The sequence below is a fragment of the Meriones unguiculatus genome, chromosome 3, assembly GCF_030254825.1.
Source record: "Meriones unguiculatus strain TT.TT164.6M chromosome 3, Bangor_MerUng_6.1, whole genome shotgun sequence".
Lineage (NCBI taxonomy): Eukaryota > Metazoa > Chordata > Mammalia > Rodentia > Muridae > Meriones > Meriones unguiculatus.
In genome coordinates, this window is record NC_083351.1 from 140,399,459 (window position 1) to 140,420,394 (window position 20,936).

The 20,936-nt window shown below is 47.6% G+C and overlaps 1 protein-coding gene across 13 annotated transcripts in view; it reads right to left on the reverse strand.

Annotated features, from left to right (window-relative positions):
- The window catches only part of Apbb2 (amyloid beta precursor protein binding family B member 2), a 308,714-nt gene that overhangs the window by 73,433 nt on the left and 214,345 nt on the right, over positions 1-20,936 (reverse strand). For 10 of the 13 annotated variants that reach the window (XM_060380673.1, XM_060380674.1, XM_021635485.2 and 7 more), the window contains 3 exons: positions 17,450-17,512; positions 16,934-17,019; positions 16,784-16,844 (listed from right to left, as the gene is read on the reverse strand). In XM_060380673.1, the coding sequence (XP_060236656.1) occupies positions 16,784-16,844; positions 16,934-17,019; positions 17,450-17,512 (210 nt within the window). The remainder of the gene's footprint in view (positions 1-16,783; positions 16,845-16,933; positions 17,020-17,449; positions 17,513-20,936) is intronic. The other 3 variants (XM_021635491.2, XM_021635490.2, XM_021635489.2) reach the window with 1 other exon arrangement.

Below are 20,936 nucleotides of genomic sequence, written 5' to 3' on the forward strand. Positions count from 1 at the left end.
TGAGGAGGACCTGCGGGCTCCATCTAAGACCCATGCCAGTGTCATAGCAAGAATAAAGGAGCCCTAGCTAGGAGTGTGGGACCTCTGCTCTCTGCTGTACCCTCACCATGCTCGTCACTCCTCACTTCCTCGCTTGCATCACCAGAAGGAAGCTTTTGTACCTGCAGGTGCTGCTGAGGATTGAACGGGAGCAGCTAAGCAGAGGCCTGGTACTGCCTTTAAGAAGCAAAAACAACAATGTCCACTGGGTCGACCTTGAAGCCACAACACTCAAGTTTGAACCCAAGAGTCCCCTACTTAATCCCCAAGTAACATACAACCAGTTACAGAGTTGTCTGTCCTGTGCCTCTGTCCCCTAAACTGTGTGATGGAGACAACAGCAGTACTCAGGTTCGAAGGAACACAACCAGAGCCAAACATAGCAAGTAATGCCGACGGTCTAGGAGACTGCTCAATGAGCTAGCTCTTCTTAGCCCTGGCTTCAGGTGACTGACGAATGATCCACAGCCGCTGGCATAAAAGCCATCTAGAGGGACCCATCTGGCCCGTGACCTAACCTGTAATCGGGGTTAGGTGTGATGTTCAACTCCACGTGTTCCCACACAGATGAGAAGGGCAGCTCTCTCCATGGGCAATCACTGCTCAGTTCCCAACAGCACCCTCACCTGCCAAGGGCAGTGGTTCTCAACCTTCCTGAGGCTGCGACCCTCTAACACAGTTCCTCATACCGTGGTGACCCCCACAATCATAAAAGTTATTTCTGTCGCTACTTCACAACCGTTATTTTGCTACTGTTGTGGGTCATAATGTAAATATTTTTGGAGACTGAGGTTTGACACAAGGGTCATGACCCACAGGCTGAGAACCATTGCTTTAGGTGCTTCATCTGCAATAGCCGGTGGGTTCTAAAAACAGGCCTCGGAGCTGGAACTCACAGGAAAGGACCCTGGGATCCTGAAGGAGAGGGCCATCCTTCATCGTCCTTGGATCTGCAGTCCTTCAGAGAGCATCTAGTGGATTCGTGGACTACACACTGGGCACCCAGAGTCCTTCCCTAAGAATGAGCCCCCAAGCACAGCACAGGCCCCACTTCCTCGATGGGAAATAGACACTTACTGTTCTAACATCACTCCCTCCACCCCTCACTGTCATTACTGACCGGGAAGCTCATGCTGCAAGGGTCCACTCATCAGAAGGAATCCCCTGGACACGGAACGAACTTTAGGAGAGGACAATTTAAACAGTTCCTGCATACCCAAGCAGTACGAGCCAAGTCTAGAACTCAACAGTATTTTGTTTAACTGTTCAAAACGGAAAAGCTTCTGTAGAAGCTACTACGTACAAATCACTATGGCTCTAAGACAGAATGGGTATGGATGTGCAAAACAGATGTCCTTTCAGTAGGGACTATGGTCCTGTGTGTGCTAAGCTCTCCCTACCACTTTGCCAAAAACGACTTCTTCAACCCTATACCTGTTGGTCAGATTTAGACTAGACAGATTTATCTGTCAGGTTTACTTAGCTGGAGTCCCGGTCAGAACTCTTTCCCACCCCACCCCACCCCATCACATCCCAAGGCCCAGAAGGACAACTCCAAGGTACCATGAAGCATCCTCAGAAGTCACGTTGTAAAACTGACCACGGGAATCCTCACAAAGAGGGGGCTGACTGCACCAGCCGCTGGAGATGCTTGAATGGCCGCCCAAGCCAAGATGATGGCAACAAATGTCAGTCTCCTCCTCCCTCTCAGCTGCAAAGACAAGGGCAAGAAGGCCGCCTCACAGAACCTGGCGCCTCACAGAACCTGGCGTTTGTTCTTGTGCAGCAGACCCCTCATGCCCGGAAAGCTGGTCTTACTCCCCTCAAGGGTGAGTGTATCTGTTTTGTCCCCAAAGGAGTCCTGGAAAAGACTGAGAGGCAAGTTCTCGGTGCCACACGGCTGATTTACACTATAGATTGGGTTTCGGCTGCAGGGCTGAGGAGGATATTCACAGAGTAAGTGCAGAGTAAAGCCAAAACGAGTGTCAGAGCCTGACACGTAAAATGGAATGTTTTATTTTGCCAGGGAAAGCAGGGTGGTCACATGAGCTTTAGGGGAGCTGCCGGGCCGGAGGAAAGGAGCAGGAGAGAGCCTGTGCTGCCTATCCTCACCCCACGCCTGAGGAAGCATGGTGCAGTCTGGCCTAGGGTACCCTGGCAAGAGGGGAACATTACACAGTTCATCTTCAAGCAGCAATACAGAAAAAAAATGCAACTCTACAAGCAAGACTATTACTATTATTTTAGCCAATGGTTTGCTGTAGCATGGTCTCTAGGAAGTGCCTGAGGCAATTCAGGACCCGTTTGGTCTTCTACCCAGAACTGTGCTCTGGCAGCTGATTCCACCCAGGGGCTTGGATACAGTCCCCCTTTTAAGCAGCTCAAGTGTAAAAGCCTTCAATACCTGGTAGGGCACAGACCCCATTTTCAAGTCTGTTCACTTGCTGACTTATCTGTAATCCCAGAACTGACACTATGTGAGCCGCCAGACCGTACGTCCCCAGCCGAAGTGCGGCAAAATGATGCTTTGCCGTCTTGGCCCAGGTCTCGCTTCAAATAAGAGTCCTCTCCCTGGTCCACCCGGTGCTTTTTTTTGTCACATGCTTTTACCTGTTGGTTGGTATTTTTCCTATGTAGAACAGTCCTCAAAGGGCTTGGGGTGCTGGCTTCGTTGACAGCGTCTATTAACAAGTATAAGGACCCACATAAAAGCTAAGTGTGGTGGGGAAAATCTGTAATCCTAGTGTTTGGGATGCAGAGACGTGCAGATCCCTGGCTGTGCACTGTTCAGACAGCCTAGCCTTACTGATGAGCTCCAGGTTCAACAAACAAAGGGGAGAGAGATTGAGGAGGACACCTGACATTAAACCCTGGCTTGCAAGAATATGCATATATATGTGTGTATGTATGTGTGTGTGTGTATGTATATATGTGTGTATATTATATTATATGTTATATATATGCAAACCCAGATGTGCACATACATATATTTGCACACAAGACACACAAAACATCGCCACCACCAATCCCCAAGGATGCTGTCAAAATGCTCACAAGCCCAAGAAGACCTAATGAAGAAAAACACATGTTAGACATGCAGTTCAGGCCAAGGGGTCGACGCCTATAGTGATGGTTCAACATTAGCGAATCAATAATGCATGCTAAATAAGGTGAAACTCATAGAGCAAGGCTGTCTATTGATCTCCACACAAACGCAAGCACAGGCCTGCTCCAGCTGCAATGCTTCCACAGTCACTAACTCAGGGTTGGCAGCTGCTTCATAGACCATCTCTGTCCTGGAGGATGAGAACTATCGGCTCACAGGGGAAGCCTGCGGGGACCTGGGGAGTGCAGAGGACTTAACGACTTTCAAGCTTTCTGGATAGCCATCAGCGCACAGGTAGGGAGAAGGTGTTCTCTGACAGGACTGGAGCCTGTGAATCTGGGCTCTTGTCTAGGCGTTGCTGTGAAAAGTGACCTTTAGCATGTCATCTGGTTTAGCGAAGCTTTATCTCTTCACCAACAGAAAATAGACAGCTAGGACAGGTGCGAAGGGAAGACAGAGGAGGGCCAGGGCTAAAGGACCTGTCTGGATGTTTCCAGCTGTGGAATGCCTCTCAAGAATCTTGTCCTAGTCTCATTTGAACTGGACACTCACTCACTCCCGGCAGATCCCTCATCCACAAGGCATGGTGATTCTGCAGTCTCCCAATCTTCCTGCACCACACTGGACTCACATCAATTCCAGTTTCTCCTTTCATGAGGCCCTTGACTTCTGAAAGCCCCTCTAAGCACCCGCCAGCTCTCTTCCTCGCTTCACTTTCCTCCACAGCTAGGACTTCCATTTAACAGGCTTACCCTGAGTTTTGTGGTTGACACCCCCTCCCCAACTGAAAGGTAAATTACATGAAGGGGTCTCAACTGCAGTGTGCCCAGCCCCTTAGCACACAGCCTGACTGCTGTGAAGGTTAAGTGAGCTCACGCACAGGAACCCGGGATTACAGCAATTCCCGGCACTCGGAAACTTTTAGCTGTAATTAGTGTCATTCCCAGGACTCATTTTAATTTTTATTATTGGTCTTCAAGAAAGGTTTGGTTGTACCACTCATCAAAAAAATATTAAAAATCTGCAACTTTTTACTAAGTGTGTGAGATGAACTCAATGAGTTCATGGCATGTAAAGACCTATGAAGACCTCAATTAAAAGCCTGGCTGTTCCCAGCCCCAAGATGCATTTTATGAGCCATTTAGTTCTCAAAGCTGACTCTGAGCGAGAGCTACTTGCTACTCACTCAGGAGAAGCATTTAACCAGAGCACGGAGCCTTGAACACAGGGCTCTGGGGATCCCAGAACCTGACCGCCTCATTTCACAGCTGAGTAAACCCAAGTCCCGAGAGCATTGCTAGGGCTGCCTCTAAGAAGCCAGGGTATTTCCTATGAGTGACAGGGCAGTGAGGGGTGGAAGGCTGTCCCGAAAGGCCTCCTTGTCAGTACCATCCTCTCACCAAAATGCTCCCAGCCTCAGGGACTTCCCATGCCCCACAAAGAGAGGGAGGCCAGCTCAGAACCAGAGTGTTCTAAGAATCTGCTTTACAGATTAGATATACTGAATTCTTAGAGTAGGAATATATGAATCTATAAGTGAAAAGTTTGCTGGGCATAGTGTCAATCCCAGCACTAAGGAGACAGAGGCAGGTGGATCTTTGTGAATTCAAGGCCAGCCTACTTTACATGGTGAGGTTGAGATCTATCACGGGGACATAATAAGACCCCATCTCAATAAATAAATCAATAAACTAATAAACAAATGTGAGAAGTAAAAAGGAGACCTTTAAGGCGAATTCCGGAGATGCTGAAGTTATAGATGTATCTCAAGCGTGACCTGAAGACGGGCAGATGGAATGAAGACACTTGTGCATTCTCACAGGAAAGAAAGCACAAAGTAGGCTACCATAAACAGGCCGGTCTGAGAGAGAAGGGCGGAGTTCCTCAGACACTCAGTCGCCTCCTACTTTGCTCACTAGGTGCTCCCACCTGGTGCCGGCTGAGCTGGGGTTGCCCAGGGAACCATGGAATGAACAGCTGTGACCCCTGCAGACTCATGTAGGTGCTGTGCCTAATCTTACCACAACCACGTTTTACCTTCACTGTTTGCGTATATGAGTGAGATGGCAGGTGTGTGTGTGTGTGTGTGTGTGTGTGTGTGTGTGTGTGTGTTAAGAAGCTCAGCAGTTCTAGAAACTAGAAAATCCTCTAGGGGTGAGCTGACTGGCCAACCCTGTTGATCACAGAGCAGCAGGGAGATATAGGGTTCCAGAGCATGCTGCATAAGAAATAGGACCCATGGGTCCCCCAGATTCAAAGAGAAGTGACTACAGATTTGATCTGAAACCACCTGTAGCCACCCCACATGTCAGCAGAGGTCAGGGAATCTATGGTACTTTTTCTTTTTTTCAATAATTTATTTTATTCTATGTACACTGGTGTTTTCACTTCATGTAAATCTGTGTGAGGGTGTCAGATCCCCTGGAACAGGAGTTACAGACAGTTCTGAGTCACCATGTGGGTGCTGGGAATTGAACCTGGATCCTCTGGAAGAGCAGTCAGTGCTTTTAACCACTGAGCCATCTCTCCAGCACCACTCCCCCACCATGGTATTTTGTTAAGCGCCATATCTCAACCAGGATTCAAATAGCTGCTCATTTTTCTTTCAATGACAAGTGTCCAGAGGAAAAATCATCAGAAAACCTGAAATGACATAAATCCTGTGAATTGTGAGGAGAGTGGAAATGGGCCAGATAAGCCTCCTCAGGGGAGAGTGAGTCAGGTGCCTTATGGATTGGAACAAGTGTGGAGAAGATGCCAACCAGACTGGCCACTTACACAGAGACTCGTGCAAGGTGAGGTGGGACTGCAGGGAGAATCTGGGCATTGGAAATGCCAAACTCTGGAAAAGACAGACAGACAAACACCAACAGCCAGATAGGAGCCAAGGGCTCCTGCAGGAAGAGCTCAGCAACGCTCTGGGAGTGGGATGGGGGCAGGTTTAAAACCAGGACGGTGGCTCAGCTCTCTCAGGGGAAACTTCCCTCTGCCAATGGTGGCAATGGGGCCAGAATCCGAGTGTAGGTTTTGATCTCTGTGTGACAGGTGACTTCCGGGAACAGACAGAACAGAGCTCCTGTTATGACAGCAGTGTCTCCTCTGTCCTCACCTTCTCTTTTCGGTGTCCTGTGGTACCACCTAGGCCAGCCAGAGCCTTGCAATCCTCCTGCCTCTGTTACAGGACTATACCACCAGGCCCAGATGACCCATCTCAGTTTTCAAATCCCTTTGTGGAGAGCCTTTCCACCCCAAGGGAGAGGAGGACAGAAGAAATACTTCACTGATAAAAGAGCCCACAAATATGCACAGATGCTTTCAGATCTCTACACTTACTAACAGGGCCATGTGCCCAGTATTGGCCAAGTCACCATTGCTTTGCACAGATCTGAGCACTCTCCTGTAAGTGGCCAAAGCAGTCTCTTCACCTAGTCACTCATGGCCTGTGGATAGTTCCAAAGTACTGTCTCTGCTCAGACAGACAGAGACAGACAGACACTGCCCCACAAAATGCTGGCCACACACACATGCACACACACACTGCTGGCCACTTCCTCAAATGCTGGCCACACACACACACACACACACACACACACACACACACACTCATGCTCCCAAGCCAGCTAAATGCCTTAGTTTTCTATGTCAGTTTCCCTTTAAGGTTAACATTGTAAGTTACAAGCAAACAAACAAAACTGAAGGAAAATATTTTATAGGTGTTGCATTATTCATCATAGCCCATATCTTCCGTTTTAATGCTGTAAATGGCAGTGGGCCAGAGCTGGCCGCAATCCCTCATCTTTGGCAGTTCTTGTCACTCAGAGGATCAATGCCAATGCCAGGGAAGAGTGCAGAGCAAGGAACCCACATTCTCCTATACAGCAGGGCAATCTTAGCATCATTCATAGTATCGATATTTGCATAGAACTTTGATTTTTATTTTTTAAAGCTAATACAGAGCTTAGTGGCAGCACATTTACCCAGAATGACCAAAGGCCTGGGTTTAGTCTCCGGCAAAATAACAAAATCAGCAACAGTTCCGCTCCCATCCCCAATCCAAAGCCACAGTTTTAAGACCAAATCTTCTCCCCTATGTCTGAGGTTCAGCTGAGACTGGTCTTGAACAAGAGGTCCCAGAATAGGAATGTCCGTGTCTGGAACCTGGGTGACTCTTCCCCTGTCCTGCTGCACTGCTCTGGGACTCTGGGTTCATGACTGTTTTAACAAGTGTGTTCCAACATAAGGGAAAGGGGAGCGTATTCTATTCTATGTAAAGGGAACAATCTCTCTCACACACACACTAAATGCAACCAGTCAAAAACTGCTCCCAGGCTCAATGCATCTATAAAATTCACCCGCAAACAGCCAGGTCCATTAACATGGGAGCAGGGAACTCTCTATGTCACTGACTCCCATTTGTATGCAAGACCAGAACTTCCTGGGCCACTGGCATATAAGCAGGCACCTGCTACAGTTTTACTAAAGCCAGTGCACACTGCATGACTCCGTCTCTGCTTTCATGCTGTTTACAGCACCCTAAGACACACGGTAAAAAGTGCACCTACTGAAGTCATCCGTTCCAGGCTCAGAGACTGTGTGTGTGCGTGCGTGCATGCGTGTGTGCGTCTCTGTGTGTGAGACGCCTTAGAGGTGGCAGAGACTGGCCACAAGGACCAGATCAAGCCTCACGACGCTTCCAGGGACTTTATCCACACAACAGCCCAAACAGCTAACACACACGAATGGCAAGGCTCTTAGGAACTGTACCATCGGGCTATTTTCTAGGAAGAATCTGGGAGACAATGTTTTATGTAGTCTTTAGACACATCCGATCAGTCCCTGCAGTAACTCTGTCCAGTCCCCAGGCTAAGATCGGCATCACTTCATCTCATAGAAGTCCAGAGAAGTCAAGTGGCTTGTTCAGAACACGGAGTGTACCATCAGCGGAGAAGACTGGGGTTAGAACTCAGGTATCCCGTCTCCTACATCACATCCCTTCCTCTTGGACAGCACAGCATGGTAGGGACAGAAATTCTGGCGGTATTCTCCCCAGTCTTTTGTTATCTGCTTGATAACAAACAGCCACACACACAAACAACTACATTTTACCCATCCCTCCTTCTGGCAACAGAAGATCACCAGGTAGTCCTGGTTTATCTGCAATTCTCTGGGTAGACAAAGTAGCCTCACGCTTAGGGTAATCCTTCCGTCTCTGCTCCAGAGTGCTGGGATTATGGGCATGAACCATATCATCTGGCTTCTTCTGAATTTCTAAAACTGTTGTATGTCTCCAAGTCAACTTGGGCCTATGGTATGAAACCCCCACCACTGCAACCCCTTAGGGAACCAGAGGAGTGGACCTAACACACACTTTAAGGGCTCTGCTGTACCTACACCAAGAAAAAGGACAGCCCAATGGAGCAAAGATGAGGCTCAGCAACCAGACTGCCTGGGTTCCTGTGGTTAAAACTGAGAGAGTGCATCTCTTGGGCTTGTGGGAGATCAAAGCAGGTGAGGCCTGCGGCAGTGCCAACAGCAGAGGTTAAGTGAGGGAAGGTTTAGCTAGAGACCTGTTTAGGAATGTGTTGGTTTGATGGCCGATGTTTGTGATGAAGGAGTCTTTTATCCACAGCAGTGGTTCTCAATCTTCCTAATGCCGTGACCCTTAATATAGCTCCTCATGTTGTAGTGACCCCCAACCATAAAGTTATTTTCATTGGTACTTCCTAACTGTAATTTTGCTACTGTTATGAGTCGTAATATAAACACCTGTTTTCCAATGGTCTTAGGTGAGCCCTGTGAGAGAGAGTCATTCCATCCCTAAAGGGGTTGTGACTCACAGGTTAAGAATCACTGATCTGAGGGTCTCTCAAAACCAACTGAAACCATCAGTGTATTTGAGTTCAGTGAACTGCTCTCTTCTGTAATTCCAGCAGCTATGGTACTGTCTATAGCAGTTACTGTGGGCCTGCTGTGACCTCTGTACCTAACTGAAACAACTTAAGAGGCTTGCTTTGGCCTATGGTTTCAGAGACTTCAAGCCTATCCGAGGAGGGAGCACATGGCTGTGGGAGTATGTGGCGCAGGTTCCTCACGTCATGACAAACAGGAAGCAGGAAGAGCAGGGCGGGGACTAAGTGCTGGGCTGCCCCCGTCGAAGGTCCTGTCCAAGTGACCTCCTTTACCAGCGAGGCTTCGCCTCCCAAAAGCCCATCAGCGCTGCCGGAAGATGTGTTTTCAGTTCATTCCATGTTCTCCACGAGTGGAGAAAGCATGGGCCTGAGGGGGCATTTCTGATTGCGATTGTAACCCTGTCGCTGTGAAATGACACCACTATGGTCTCTTACATGTAACCCGGCTTTTCCTCCTGAGACCCATCATGGTCACATGCCAACATGCACACACTCGCCACTGAATTAAACAAACACCCAGCCACCAGCTGTTGCACGCGACAGCTGAGAGGCCTCACTCCTGGTGTCAGTATAGAGATGGGAAATACAGAAGCCTGGCTGCCGACATGACTTCCTTGCAGGTACCTAAGCCAGAGGCAGAGGGAGAACTTGAGACCCTGCTCCTCGTGGCTGAGCAGGAGGGCCTCAGACTCAGATGGGCTTTTAAAATAGGAGTGAGGGACTATAAAGGGAGGGAGAAATGGCTTAGGGAGAAATGGCCTGGCAGTGGTACCATTCTCATTGTCCTATAAAAGAACCATCATTTTATTAACCGCAAATAAACAAGAAATGTCCTCATTACTACTAAAACACTGTTACCTGGCAACCAGCCCAGGAGAATGAGGCCAGAGATGTGTTGGTTCTTTGGTGGGGAGCCACAGAAAGACATCTGCCTCCCAGGGACTCTCCCTGAAGAACCTCGCCCTATTGGATGAGTGACCTACAGTTGTTATCTGCCTAAGGCTGCACGTTTCTCAGCATGACCATAACCCAGGGTTATTCTCTCCCAGAATCCCATGGGGCCAGGTTCGAGTAGCTCCTGGCCCGCTCTGTCAGTCTAGCCATCGCTCCACACTGTTGCTGGCTGCTGCTCAGCCCTTCACCTACAGAGCCCCTGGAGGGAAGAGGGTGAGTCTGTCTTCCTTTAATTAGCCTCTCCAGGCATCTGCCACCAGGCTCAGCCACTAATAGTTGATAATGATGCCTCTTGTCCCAGCAGCATCCTGCAGAATTCAGAGACTCAACCACGGCAGCCGATTTCGATTTCCTGGATTGCTCACTTGGACAAGGGTAGTGACCAGAAGCTAACTGGGGGAAGAAAGCCAGGCTTCTGCCAGGACTTCAGTATTATGCCCGGCCATGTTGGCAAATACGGGCAGGGAAAACAGCTTTAGAAATACAAAATCTGTCCTCTGGGCTAAGAGGGAAATGAGCTCTGGCCAGTGACACCGTGTGTCAGCACTGCTGGCTGGGGGAGTTGGGGGTGGGGTGGAGCAGACTATGCAGGGCTAGGCTGGGCAGCCTGGCTTTGTGCCTTACTATTCTGTGGCCAACTGTGCCCGAGCAGAGCACTGGGCTCTTCCTTCCCCGGGGCTGAGACAAGAAGATCTTACCATTTCCTCCATGAATGCCCACCAGATGCCACGCTTCAGCGGACTTAGGACATCTGCCAGTGGCTCTGGGGCCTGGCTTGACTGAGCTCTGTAGATACGGGCTGCCCTTCACAGAGGGCGTTCTCTTTAAATGCTCGGGGATGATTTTTCCCCCTCTCAAATTTGGCTGCAATAAAGCTTCCCACCATGCGCTCCCTGGAATGAGACTCCTGCCACCATCCCATCAAGAGTCTCTACCTCTTGAACTGGAATTCTGTTTTGACTGACAGGACATGGTGGCACCGGTCCTAAAGAGCCTTCTCTCACCTGGTAGCCTTGGCTTAAGTCTCTTCCTACCCAGTGATCTCTACTGCTAAAAGGCCAAGCAACGTGGAGTGTCCCTGGCGCACTGAGTCCTGTGAAGGGATTCACCAGAAGTGGATTCTACACGCTCTGCTGCCTACTAGTGGGTCAGGGAGGAACTGCGCAAGTGCGTTGCTGAATTCCGCACAAATTCCCGAACTTGCAGTCTGTTTCCAGCTCCAAGTTCTGGAGCAGTTTATTATGTAACGCAGAGGACAGGATTCCCAAAATCACCTAGCTAATGAGCAGAGGGTCTTGACTTGAACCTAGGCAGGCCAAGTCCAGAGTCCATGTCTTAACATACGAAGTATGCTTGCCTCTCTGGCATTCAGCATTCAACAAATGTTTTTCACCCAGTTAATCAATCAACCATGCAAATCAAATCCAAGCGTCTCCTCCCAGTCCAGAATTCCTGAAGAAAACTAAATCTAAACCACGTGAATATTATTCAATGGTGTGAATTATATGCAGCTATAAAATCCCACTGAAACGCTAAGCAATAATAATGAATTTGTTACAGGCCAGAAATAGATCTGAATGGGAGAAGGCACTCCCTGAAACTTCCTGTTTATCTACTAGGGTTAATCTAGTCAGCTGCTGGCTAATATAATTACTTCATGGAAATATATGCTAATAGGAAACAAGGGGAGGCTCAGATAAATAACTATTTCCCAAGAGAAATATTAGACCCACGCGCTCATCTCCCATTTGTTTGAGAGCTTCTCTGTCAGCGTACTTAGCCCCAATGGCATCTTTCCTTCCTTCTTTTCTCTGTGTGGGGCGGGGTGTAGCAAGAGCAGGACACAATCAAAGCTCTCCTAAGATCCAGTGCCTGGATACTAAAGAGTGGAACAACCAAGCGCTGGCCGCCAACAGTCACAGCACTGGGAGGTACTGCCATTCAAGACCACTGCAGAAGACACAGCAAAGCCACATCTTAGGCTGATCAAGTTTCAGACTCAACAGGGTCACCTACGGGATGCTCTCTGTAGGCCTGCCGCACCTGTGTGGCTCCTGGGCTCAGCAGTGGGATCCTTTGTCCCACCCCAGGACAATCATACCAAACGTTGCCAAGGACGGTATACAAAGCAATGGGCCACGGGAGTCCAGAAGAGGCTGAGAAGTTTGTCTTCAGACCCACAACTCATGTCCACCTCTAGAAACTCTTCTATCCCAACCCCATCTAGCCAGACAGCCAAGTGACCTTAAGCCTGCTGAAGCAGTAGCTTGGAACATGAGGTACTGACCCTTGTTTGAGCTTGGGAGCCGTATGTACCACAGTTCAAGTCTCACGTCCACCAGCTACCAGATGAGCACACTGTGTGATAAAATAGACTATTAGACCCGTTCCAAGCATCACTGTCTTATCTACAATGCGAGGAACTCGTGTATTTGCTGGACAAGTTCCTGAGCAGAGCAAAGGGCCCGTGAAAGGGGAGCCAGTGCTATAGATTCCTTCTCTAGACTTGAACAGACATAGCAGCTGATCGTGAATGCTGTCAGTTAGGGCTGCTGTGCTTCCTGTACAATCTGGTAACTCCTCAGAGTCAGGAGGGGCTTTGAATCCGAAACATGCTCATGAGGAATCTGAGACTCCAAGAATCTGATGCTTTGGACAACACAATCTGTTTCCTTTATTGTGGATTCAAAGATCGATGTCCTCAAAGTCACATATGTCACAAAAATGATTTAGTATAAGCTACAACAAAGATAGTAGCGTCGGGTGGCTAGAGGCTCAGGAAACCCATGGTCAACGCTGGCTCCATTACTAATTCAGAGCCCCAGGACTCACATTATTTTTTTAATCTTTAAAATCACTTTCAGTTCTATACAGTTCAATGATTCCAAAGGAAATGTAACCACTTTCTTTATATGTGTAATTCACAGTATTTTCCACCAGGTGTCACAAAATCTCCTTTACAGAAACCGATCAGTTATCACAAAGGATGGGAAAGAACTGGTGCATTTTTTTCCTCCTCAAAGCATTAAGTTGTCTACAATTTGATTGTATTTTAATGTTAATGATGCATTTGCTCAGCAATGCACCGAGTGACACGGGAGGACTAAACTCAGATTTCAAAGCAGGAAAGCGGAATGAGCACAGCAAAGATTGCAAACAATGGGGTCTCTGTCAGCGCTTCCTACCTGGCCATCCGAGCACAGTGAGGAGTGGTCATTTGTAATCATCTGTGAAAAGCCTGGGGGTGGAAGGATATCACAAATATTTTCTCCTCTGATAAAAGTTGACAAAGAGGAAAGAAATAATCGGAGAGAATCATTTAAGATTCTCACAGCAGGCAGTTTTGCGTTTATAATAACCTGTAGGGACTAAATGTAAGTGGCTTTGTGGGTTGTATCCTGGAATTGAGAGGGGACAGTGAAGGAAAACCTGAACAAATCAGGAAGAAATAATTACTTAAGAGCTTTAAATTCTTCCATAGGAGGTGTCCTACTTGCTGATCATTTAACAAGGGATGTTTATGCCTGGCAACGGGGCTCAGTGGAAGAGTGTGCAATTGGCATGCTCGTGACTATGAGTGAATGAAGAGGAAAAAAAAAATTAATACCAGAAAGTAACAGTTCATACGCAACAAAACTAAGACAAACAAAGAAAAGAAACGGCAACGCCTGGGGAGACTTGGGGGGTAGGTGAGAGGTGGGCCTAGAATGTTTCTGATGGCGCTGCATGTTGCTGTTGGCTTTCTGAAGCCATTTTATAGTAAGTGACAGAAGCCGTAAGACGGATGGCCTTTGACCTGGCAATATCAGTTTTAGCTTCCTCTACCAAAGCAGTGAAAAGAGAAAACAGTCACCCGTTTTTAGGAGGCTGCAGTTGGGTGCTGCAGTGTCGAGGGTGGCCCCACGGGCGCCACGGCCTAAATGGGGTGCTGGAGCAGTGCTACCAATTAAACAGTAACAACGGATGGAGATAATGAAATCAAGAAGGACAAACCTGAGAACTGCCGAAAGGGAGTTATAAAATAACTTCCAAAGCTCTTATTTGCGAACAGAATCCTTGATGCCAGGGTAGAGAAAGAGCACTGGCGAGAAACTACTTAATGGCACTATGATTATGAAGACGTTAATATTAAAGAAAGCAGGGGGAAGGGCAGATGGGAGCCCAAGCCTGAGAACTTTTCAGTGACTGCATAAAAAATAAGATGTAGGTTTAAGAATTACATACAATCTCACACACAGATCACCAATTAAAAATGTACTTAATGCCTAAAACATTATGAAGGCTCAAAAACATATATGAGTTATAAATACACTGCGCTTTGGGGGACTGTGTCTGCCTATGTGGCCATGTGCACTTGTATGTGTGCTGCCATTTCTGCTTATAGGATTCACCAGACCACTGATCTTCAAGATTCACTGAGGATATGTTGAGTTTCAAAGATGTCTAGCAATTATTCTGATCTTTCTACCATGTAAGCTTTATATATGTGATAAGAAAAACTTTTTTAAAAAATTGAATTTATGTGTATGAGAGTGCTTCTTGCTTAGGTGTGTCCATGGAGGCCAAAAGAGGGCACCAGGTCCCTGACAGCTAGAATTATAGGCCCTTGTTCACTGATGGAAACCAAACTCAGGTCCTTTGGAAGAGCAGCAAGTGCTTTTAACCACTGAGCAACCTTTCCAGCCCCAGGGAGACATTTTCATAAAGATCTCTGGATAATCACTCCTCATAGAATTAGAATTCTATAGAACATAAATTAAATATTTTTGTAGTGTGTGTGCGTAAGTATACAAGAACACGTGCAGACTAGAGGCCCACCTTGAATGATGTTCTTCAGAAGCCATTAATTTTATTTTATTTTTTTTTTTGAGACAGGGTTTCTTACTGGGACCTTGGGCTTTCCAATGTAACACGGCTCGCCAGGCAATGAACTCCAAGGATGCCCCTGTTGCTGCTTCCCCGGCTGAGGGATTAGACACGTATGCCATTACACCTGACTTACACCTGACTTCACACGGCTGCTAGGATCCAGTGCCACTCCCATGTCTTCATACTGCCACAGTGAGTACTTTATTACACACGGGGCCTTCTCTCCAGAATTATAGTTTAAAGGAAGGATTCTTTCTGCTTATTTGGGGGACAAGTGCCCTGACCCCGACCAAAATTAAAGTAGGTTCTAGCAAAATAAGTACTTGTTTTTTCACAAATAAGCTTGAACATCCAGAAACTGTAGGCCCGGCCACTTCTCATGTAGTGGCTCTGGGTCCCCAAGCAAAAAGCCATGAAGAAGTGGAGGAATGAAAGGACCCTTCCAGACTAGCTTCATTAATATTAGTTCTAAACTCACTGACTTCTTCAAAATTTGCTCAAAGGATCCTTCTGGCTTTTGATGTGTTATAATTCCGGTGGCTTCCTAGGCCCACTTCCAATGGAGGGCTCGCTGACATAAACCCTGAGGGACAGCATCCTCTGTCCCCTCCCAGCCAGTCACGTGGATGAGCTGACTAACTAATGTGTGCTGAACATGCTTCATCAGCACCAAGTTCTCTCCAGACAGCCTCAGCCTAAAGTTTTATCATAAGCCACGGTGACATTATTCCACTGAGGTCTGATCTGCAAGAACCATCCGTTCCACTCAGAGCTAGGAGTTCAGCCCTATTTCAAGCAAGGGTCAAAGCAGGCCAAGGTCCCGTTAGTTTACTTGTAACGAATCCTGTCTATGTATTTTGTCCTATGCTTCCAAAGCAGGCCGCTATGCTGTTGGCAAAACCCAAAGGTCTTGCATCTACATCCACTCAGAATGTCCTTGAGGACACTGATCACATCTTTTGGTGGTGGCCCCTAGAAGGCCTCTGCTTGAGAACTTTCTTTTAGTCACTCTAAGGGCTCTGACTTAAGAGGTATTAACTTCCTAGACTTCAGTGCCCTCGTCTGCACCACGGAGACTACGCTGGACTTCGAAAAGAACTAAGTGTGAAGAAGAGTGAGTGGAATGAAAGCCTTGGGGACCACATCCCTTGAAAGGCTGGCGCCTCATCGCCACGGCGCTGATGGTATGACAAACACACACACGTACATGCACACGCACACACACTCACACACACAGTTGCAGGCTACAAGAAGTGGGCAGGACAAGAGACACTGTGATAACTATAAAGGTACCAGAGCCCCCTTCCCCTTGTACTGAGTTTCTACCTCCTGAGGAACCTTGTGGATTGAGGGTGGATCAGGAGTCTTTTGAAGAAGGTTTAAGTGTGCAGACATCCTTTCAAGTTTCTAATAATCTTCAGTGAAAGGAATCAGGCTCCTAGACTCACGGTGGCTCATGTGCTGATAACCGTGGGGACATGAACTTGACCCCCAGAAGCCCCCAGCCTGGCAACACAGTCTACGGTTGCATTTCAGTGGTTTCCTCTTTTCTGTCATCAGGCTGAGAGCTGCCGCTCCCCTCACCGCCCAGCATCGTGACAGTTCTGAGCTGCATCTTGCTGGCCCAGGGAAGGGCTCACACTTCCAGACTTAGAACACTGCACACAGAGATGCAGGTCGTCTTGATGATAACAGAAATACGGCTAAACCTAAACTTGACCAGAGGTTTCCTTAAAGTGTCAGAGAGACTAAGAGAGAGAGAGAGAGAGACAGTAAGTGGCTTGGGGCTGATGATTTGTTAAAAAAAAAAAAGAAAAAGGGGTGAGGTGGGGTAGGGCATTATTCAAAGCCATTACTCTGAGGTGAGAATACAAGCTACTTGCTGAAAAGCATCTTTCTTACAAACCTTGGTTTCGGGGTCACTGTTGATACTACAAGAATCATCGTCATCAGCATGAGGGGCGCTTCTAAAAAGAAGAACATAAAACTGGTCTTAGAACTGGGTTGCAAAGGCTGGACGCAGAAGCCGTTTTGGCACACCCTTCCACCCTCCTACCTGAGTTTCAAGGATGCATAGCGTAGCGTTGCTCCTTCAAACTCTTTTAAACTGGGGTCTGGGTTAACTGTGGCTGCGTGCAAATCCTAGAGGGAAACAGATCCTGTTAAGGTACAATGGAGAGGCCCATTACCCTGCCTCAGATACCAAAGGGGAGAAAAAGGCCCCCAGCAAGAGGCGGAGAATGGGAGTGAGCTTAGGCAGAAGATGGCATGCAAGGCTGCTGCGTGATGACTTGGCTCCCAAGCTCCGGCTCTTACAAGGCAACAGGGGACCTGGGGAGGCCAGCTTGAAGCCACTCACAATGGGAGACACCAGTAAATAAATAAGTAAATAAAAATAGACGATGTGAATGTGAGCAGCCATGACCCTGGCAAGATGCCCCCTTGCTCCATCCCTGCAGAATGCATGATATTCACGAGGAAGAAAAAGAAACAGCCACAGCCATGCAGAAAGGAATACATACACACACACACACAAAATATTAGGTGATCTAAAATCTGACAATATACTTGCCTTCCAAATGTCACTATTTATCTTTCCCCCATTCAGAACAGCAAAATCACTCCATGGCTGTTTCTAGACATATAATTATTCAGACAGGGGAGGGAAAAAAAAAACACACATAGATTTAAAGAAGAAAAAGAAAAGAAAGCACAAGGGGGGGGGGAACATAAGACACTGTTGTTAGCATTGATATTCACAGGACTGGTTAGGGAACAAAGTAAACCTAACAGTAACTCCTTAGGAGCACTCTCTCCGAGCTACATTGTTACCTGACCAGGGGAGGGCACAGATGACTTAATTACCTACCCAATGAAGTGGCTCAGCCTTATCAGAACACAGTGCAGTTCTTCCCAACATGTGCTTCTAGAAGCAAACCATCTGTGTTCACATGTTCCATCTCCACTCTACACAACTCTGCAGAGACACCCACCACCCCAGCCACACACACACATTTCCCAGAGACAGAAGTGGAATGAGGGATGTCACTGTGCTGGCTTGGAAACTGGGAACTGTCCACACCTAAGAGCATAAAAGCCTGGAGTCAAGTCATTGTTATTTTGTTTGTTTGTTTTGTTTTGTTTTGAGACAAGTTTTCTCTCGAAAACTTAGTAGCCTGGACTGTCCTGGAATCACTCTGTCCACTAGGCTGGCCTCGAACTCACAGAGATCCTCCTGCCTCTGCCTCCCGAGTGCTGGGATGAAAGGCATGCGCCACCATCACCCAGCTGGAGTCAAATTCTTGTTACTTGACTCCAGGGAGAAAGGGCGATGACAGGAATACAGGCACAGTCAGGGTCATAGGCTGACATTACCATTCTGATGACATTTATTTCACATAACGAAAGATAGCCCCACACAATCTAATGTAAACTACTGAATCACAACAACACTGTGATTCATAAGAACACTACTCCTATGCCACACAGTCTGTCCTGAGTTCACAACTGCCAGGAAAGTGATTTTCTAAGTGGTTATAGACCACACAAAACAGAGCCTTGCCACACTGGGAAAGCTCTCCTGACAGAAAGCAACTCTTTCCGTTCCTCCTAGACATGGAGAGAACTTTTCATTTGCTACTGTGCCAGGGGAATACCCAAGTATTCTCCATTCATTTGTGGAACTAAATGAAACTACTAAAATGCAAGGACGGTCTCATGAATCTCCCATCAGAGGAGGTATCAACAATGCAAAGTTGTCAAGCAGCTTCCCAACTGAAAGCTCTTTGAAAACGAGCGATGAATGGCGACCCAGAGCTTGTAATCAGGCCACTCGAGCAGGCTTTCACTAACAGCAAATCAACCTCTGTCCAAACGCCCTGTGGAAAGGTGGGCTGATTAACTCTGTGTGTACCTGGCAGGGTCAGGGTTAGATGCAATGCCACTCACTTCCATTGTCAACACAACTGGCTTTCTTTTTTTGGCTAGGGATTTGAACCCATATTCAAAATACAAAAGAATCTGGGTTACACTAATTTTGAAAACAAACAAACAAACAAAAAAACCCTCTTCTAATGAATATAAGGACAGGAATGTTGTCCTTCTTGGCTCTCTCCGTACTTTATATCCCTCAGAGCGTGTTCACCCTCCACTGAGTATAACTTGGGAGAATTTTATTCTGTGTATGGGTGTGTATATACCTGAGTGCATAATGCATACAGGGGCCTGCAGAGATCAGAAGGGGGAACTGGATCCCCTAAGACAGGTGACTGTGAGCTGCCACATGGGTCATCTCTCCAGCCCCACTGTTCCTACTCTCCAGCAGTGGATAGGCTTGAACACTATTTTGGAGCTAAAGAAAATGCTCCTGGCAAGAGCAAGCAGCAAGTACAGGAGAAAATGTAAAGCTTGAGTCTCTTTTCCAAGCAAGCTTCACAACTCCACATCAGGACCCTGGCTGCCATGTGGGCAGCTATTGAAAAGGGCCATCAGGTGAGGAATGGAAGAAAGTCAAGATAACTATGTTTGTATGGAGAAACACCAGAGAAGGAAAGATGAAGAGGGGATGAGAAAAGCAGGGGGTGTGGTTGGGGGTGTGCAGAAAGGGAGAGAGGGAGGGAGGGAGAAGAGAAAGGAAGAAGGAAAAGGGAGAAGAAAAATAAAGAAAAAGAAGGAAGGGAGAAAGGAGGTGGGGGTGATGTCTGAAAATCAAGACTCCTGAAATAAAAAATTATCCAAGAAGGACTCTGTGTGGGGACAGGAGAGGACAGAAGGATATTCTAAATGGAACATTCAGAAAAAAACTGAGAACTTAATTAAAACAGGCCTCTGTGTGGGCATCAAATTTTATGCCTTTTTATATATTTGCTGTCTGGACAAGAGAGTCTCTGAATAGAGTATGCTGACTGTGGTTCTGGGCCTGTGTGAACCCAGCTCTTGTGCTATGGAGTCAGCTGGCAACCTCCCAGCTCACCTACATTTACACAAACAAAAGCATTATACAGTGGTTTTGCAGAAGCTAACAACAGTGAGTGCTTGGTGCAAAACTCAAGTAAGGGAGCAATGGCAACTGCATTATGACTAGAACAAAGGTATTTATTTCTAAACCCTATTTTAAAAGAATTCATTGATATCAGAGTAAACAAGGAACGGCAGGCAAGTCGTATGCTTCAGCTAGGAAGTGACACACAGATAGGGTGAGAGGGCAGGAGTGGACACAGAGCATCTTTCATAAGCAGCAACCTGCCTGGGAACCTTCTAGGGAGAGTGGCAAAAGTCTGGTATGGTCACAAGACGTCCTGGTCCTTCTCCTGGGGGACCATCTATTGCTCTAAATAGGATGGTCATACTCAGTTATGGCTCCCATGGTGTATACTGAGCCAGTGTTCAGAGCACACAGCTTGCCCTTCTAGACCCACTGTTCCATGCAGGGGCTGTGTGAGGGTGGGCCGGCTAGGGACTGCCAAGCAAGGTGTCCTGGATGGCTGAACACTTTTATCCTAATTTCCTTGGTGGTGGTGGGGGTGGTAGTGGGGCTGTTGGAAAACAATTGTGCAAATATGGAGAAATGGGCCAATGACCTTCTGCTGGAAAAGGTCCCTTTTCAACAAAGCCAATGGAGTATTCCTGAGGATGGCTTCTCAGGGGCTGGAAAGCCTTTTTGAAGGAGCTGTCTTTACTGTGTGCTTGCTACGAATGTGTCCTCTCAAAACCCCATGTGGGAAACTCCCCAAGTGCAGCACTGTTGGGGAAAGGATGGAGACTGAGGGAGGTGAGGATATCAGGGCTCTACCAACTTGCTCAAACCTGAAAGTCTTGTTCTCTTGTCCCCTTCTCTGCTCAGAGAGTGAGGCAGCAAGGGGGCGCTCTCACCAGCTGCAGCCTCTCAAACCTGGACCTGCCAACCTGCGAGGCAGGCACCCCACTCAGGACAAATCCCCACAGCACTCAAACCCAGCTGGAGTGGAGGGGTGTCACTGTAAAGTGCCACCAGAAACCAGAGAGTGGGAGTGGATGCCTGGACCCTCCGGGAAGGGGCCTGCGTGTCTCATGTGGCCTCG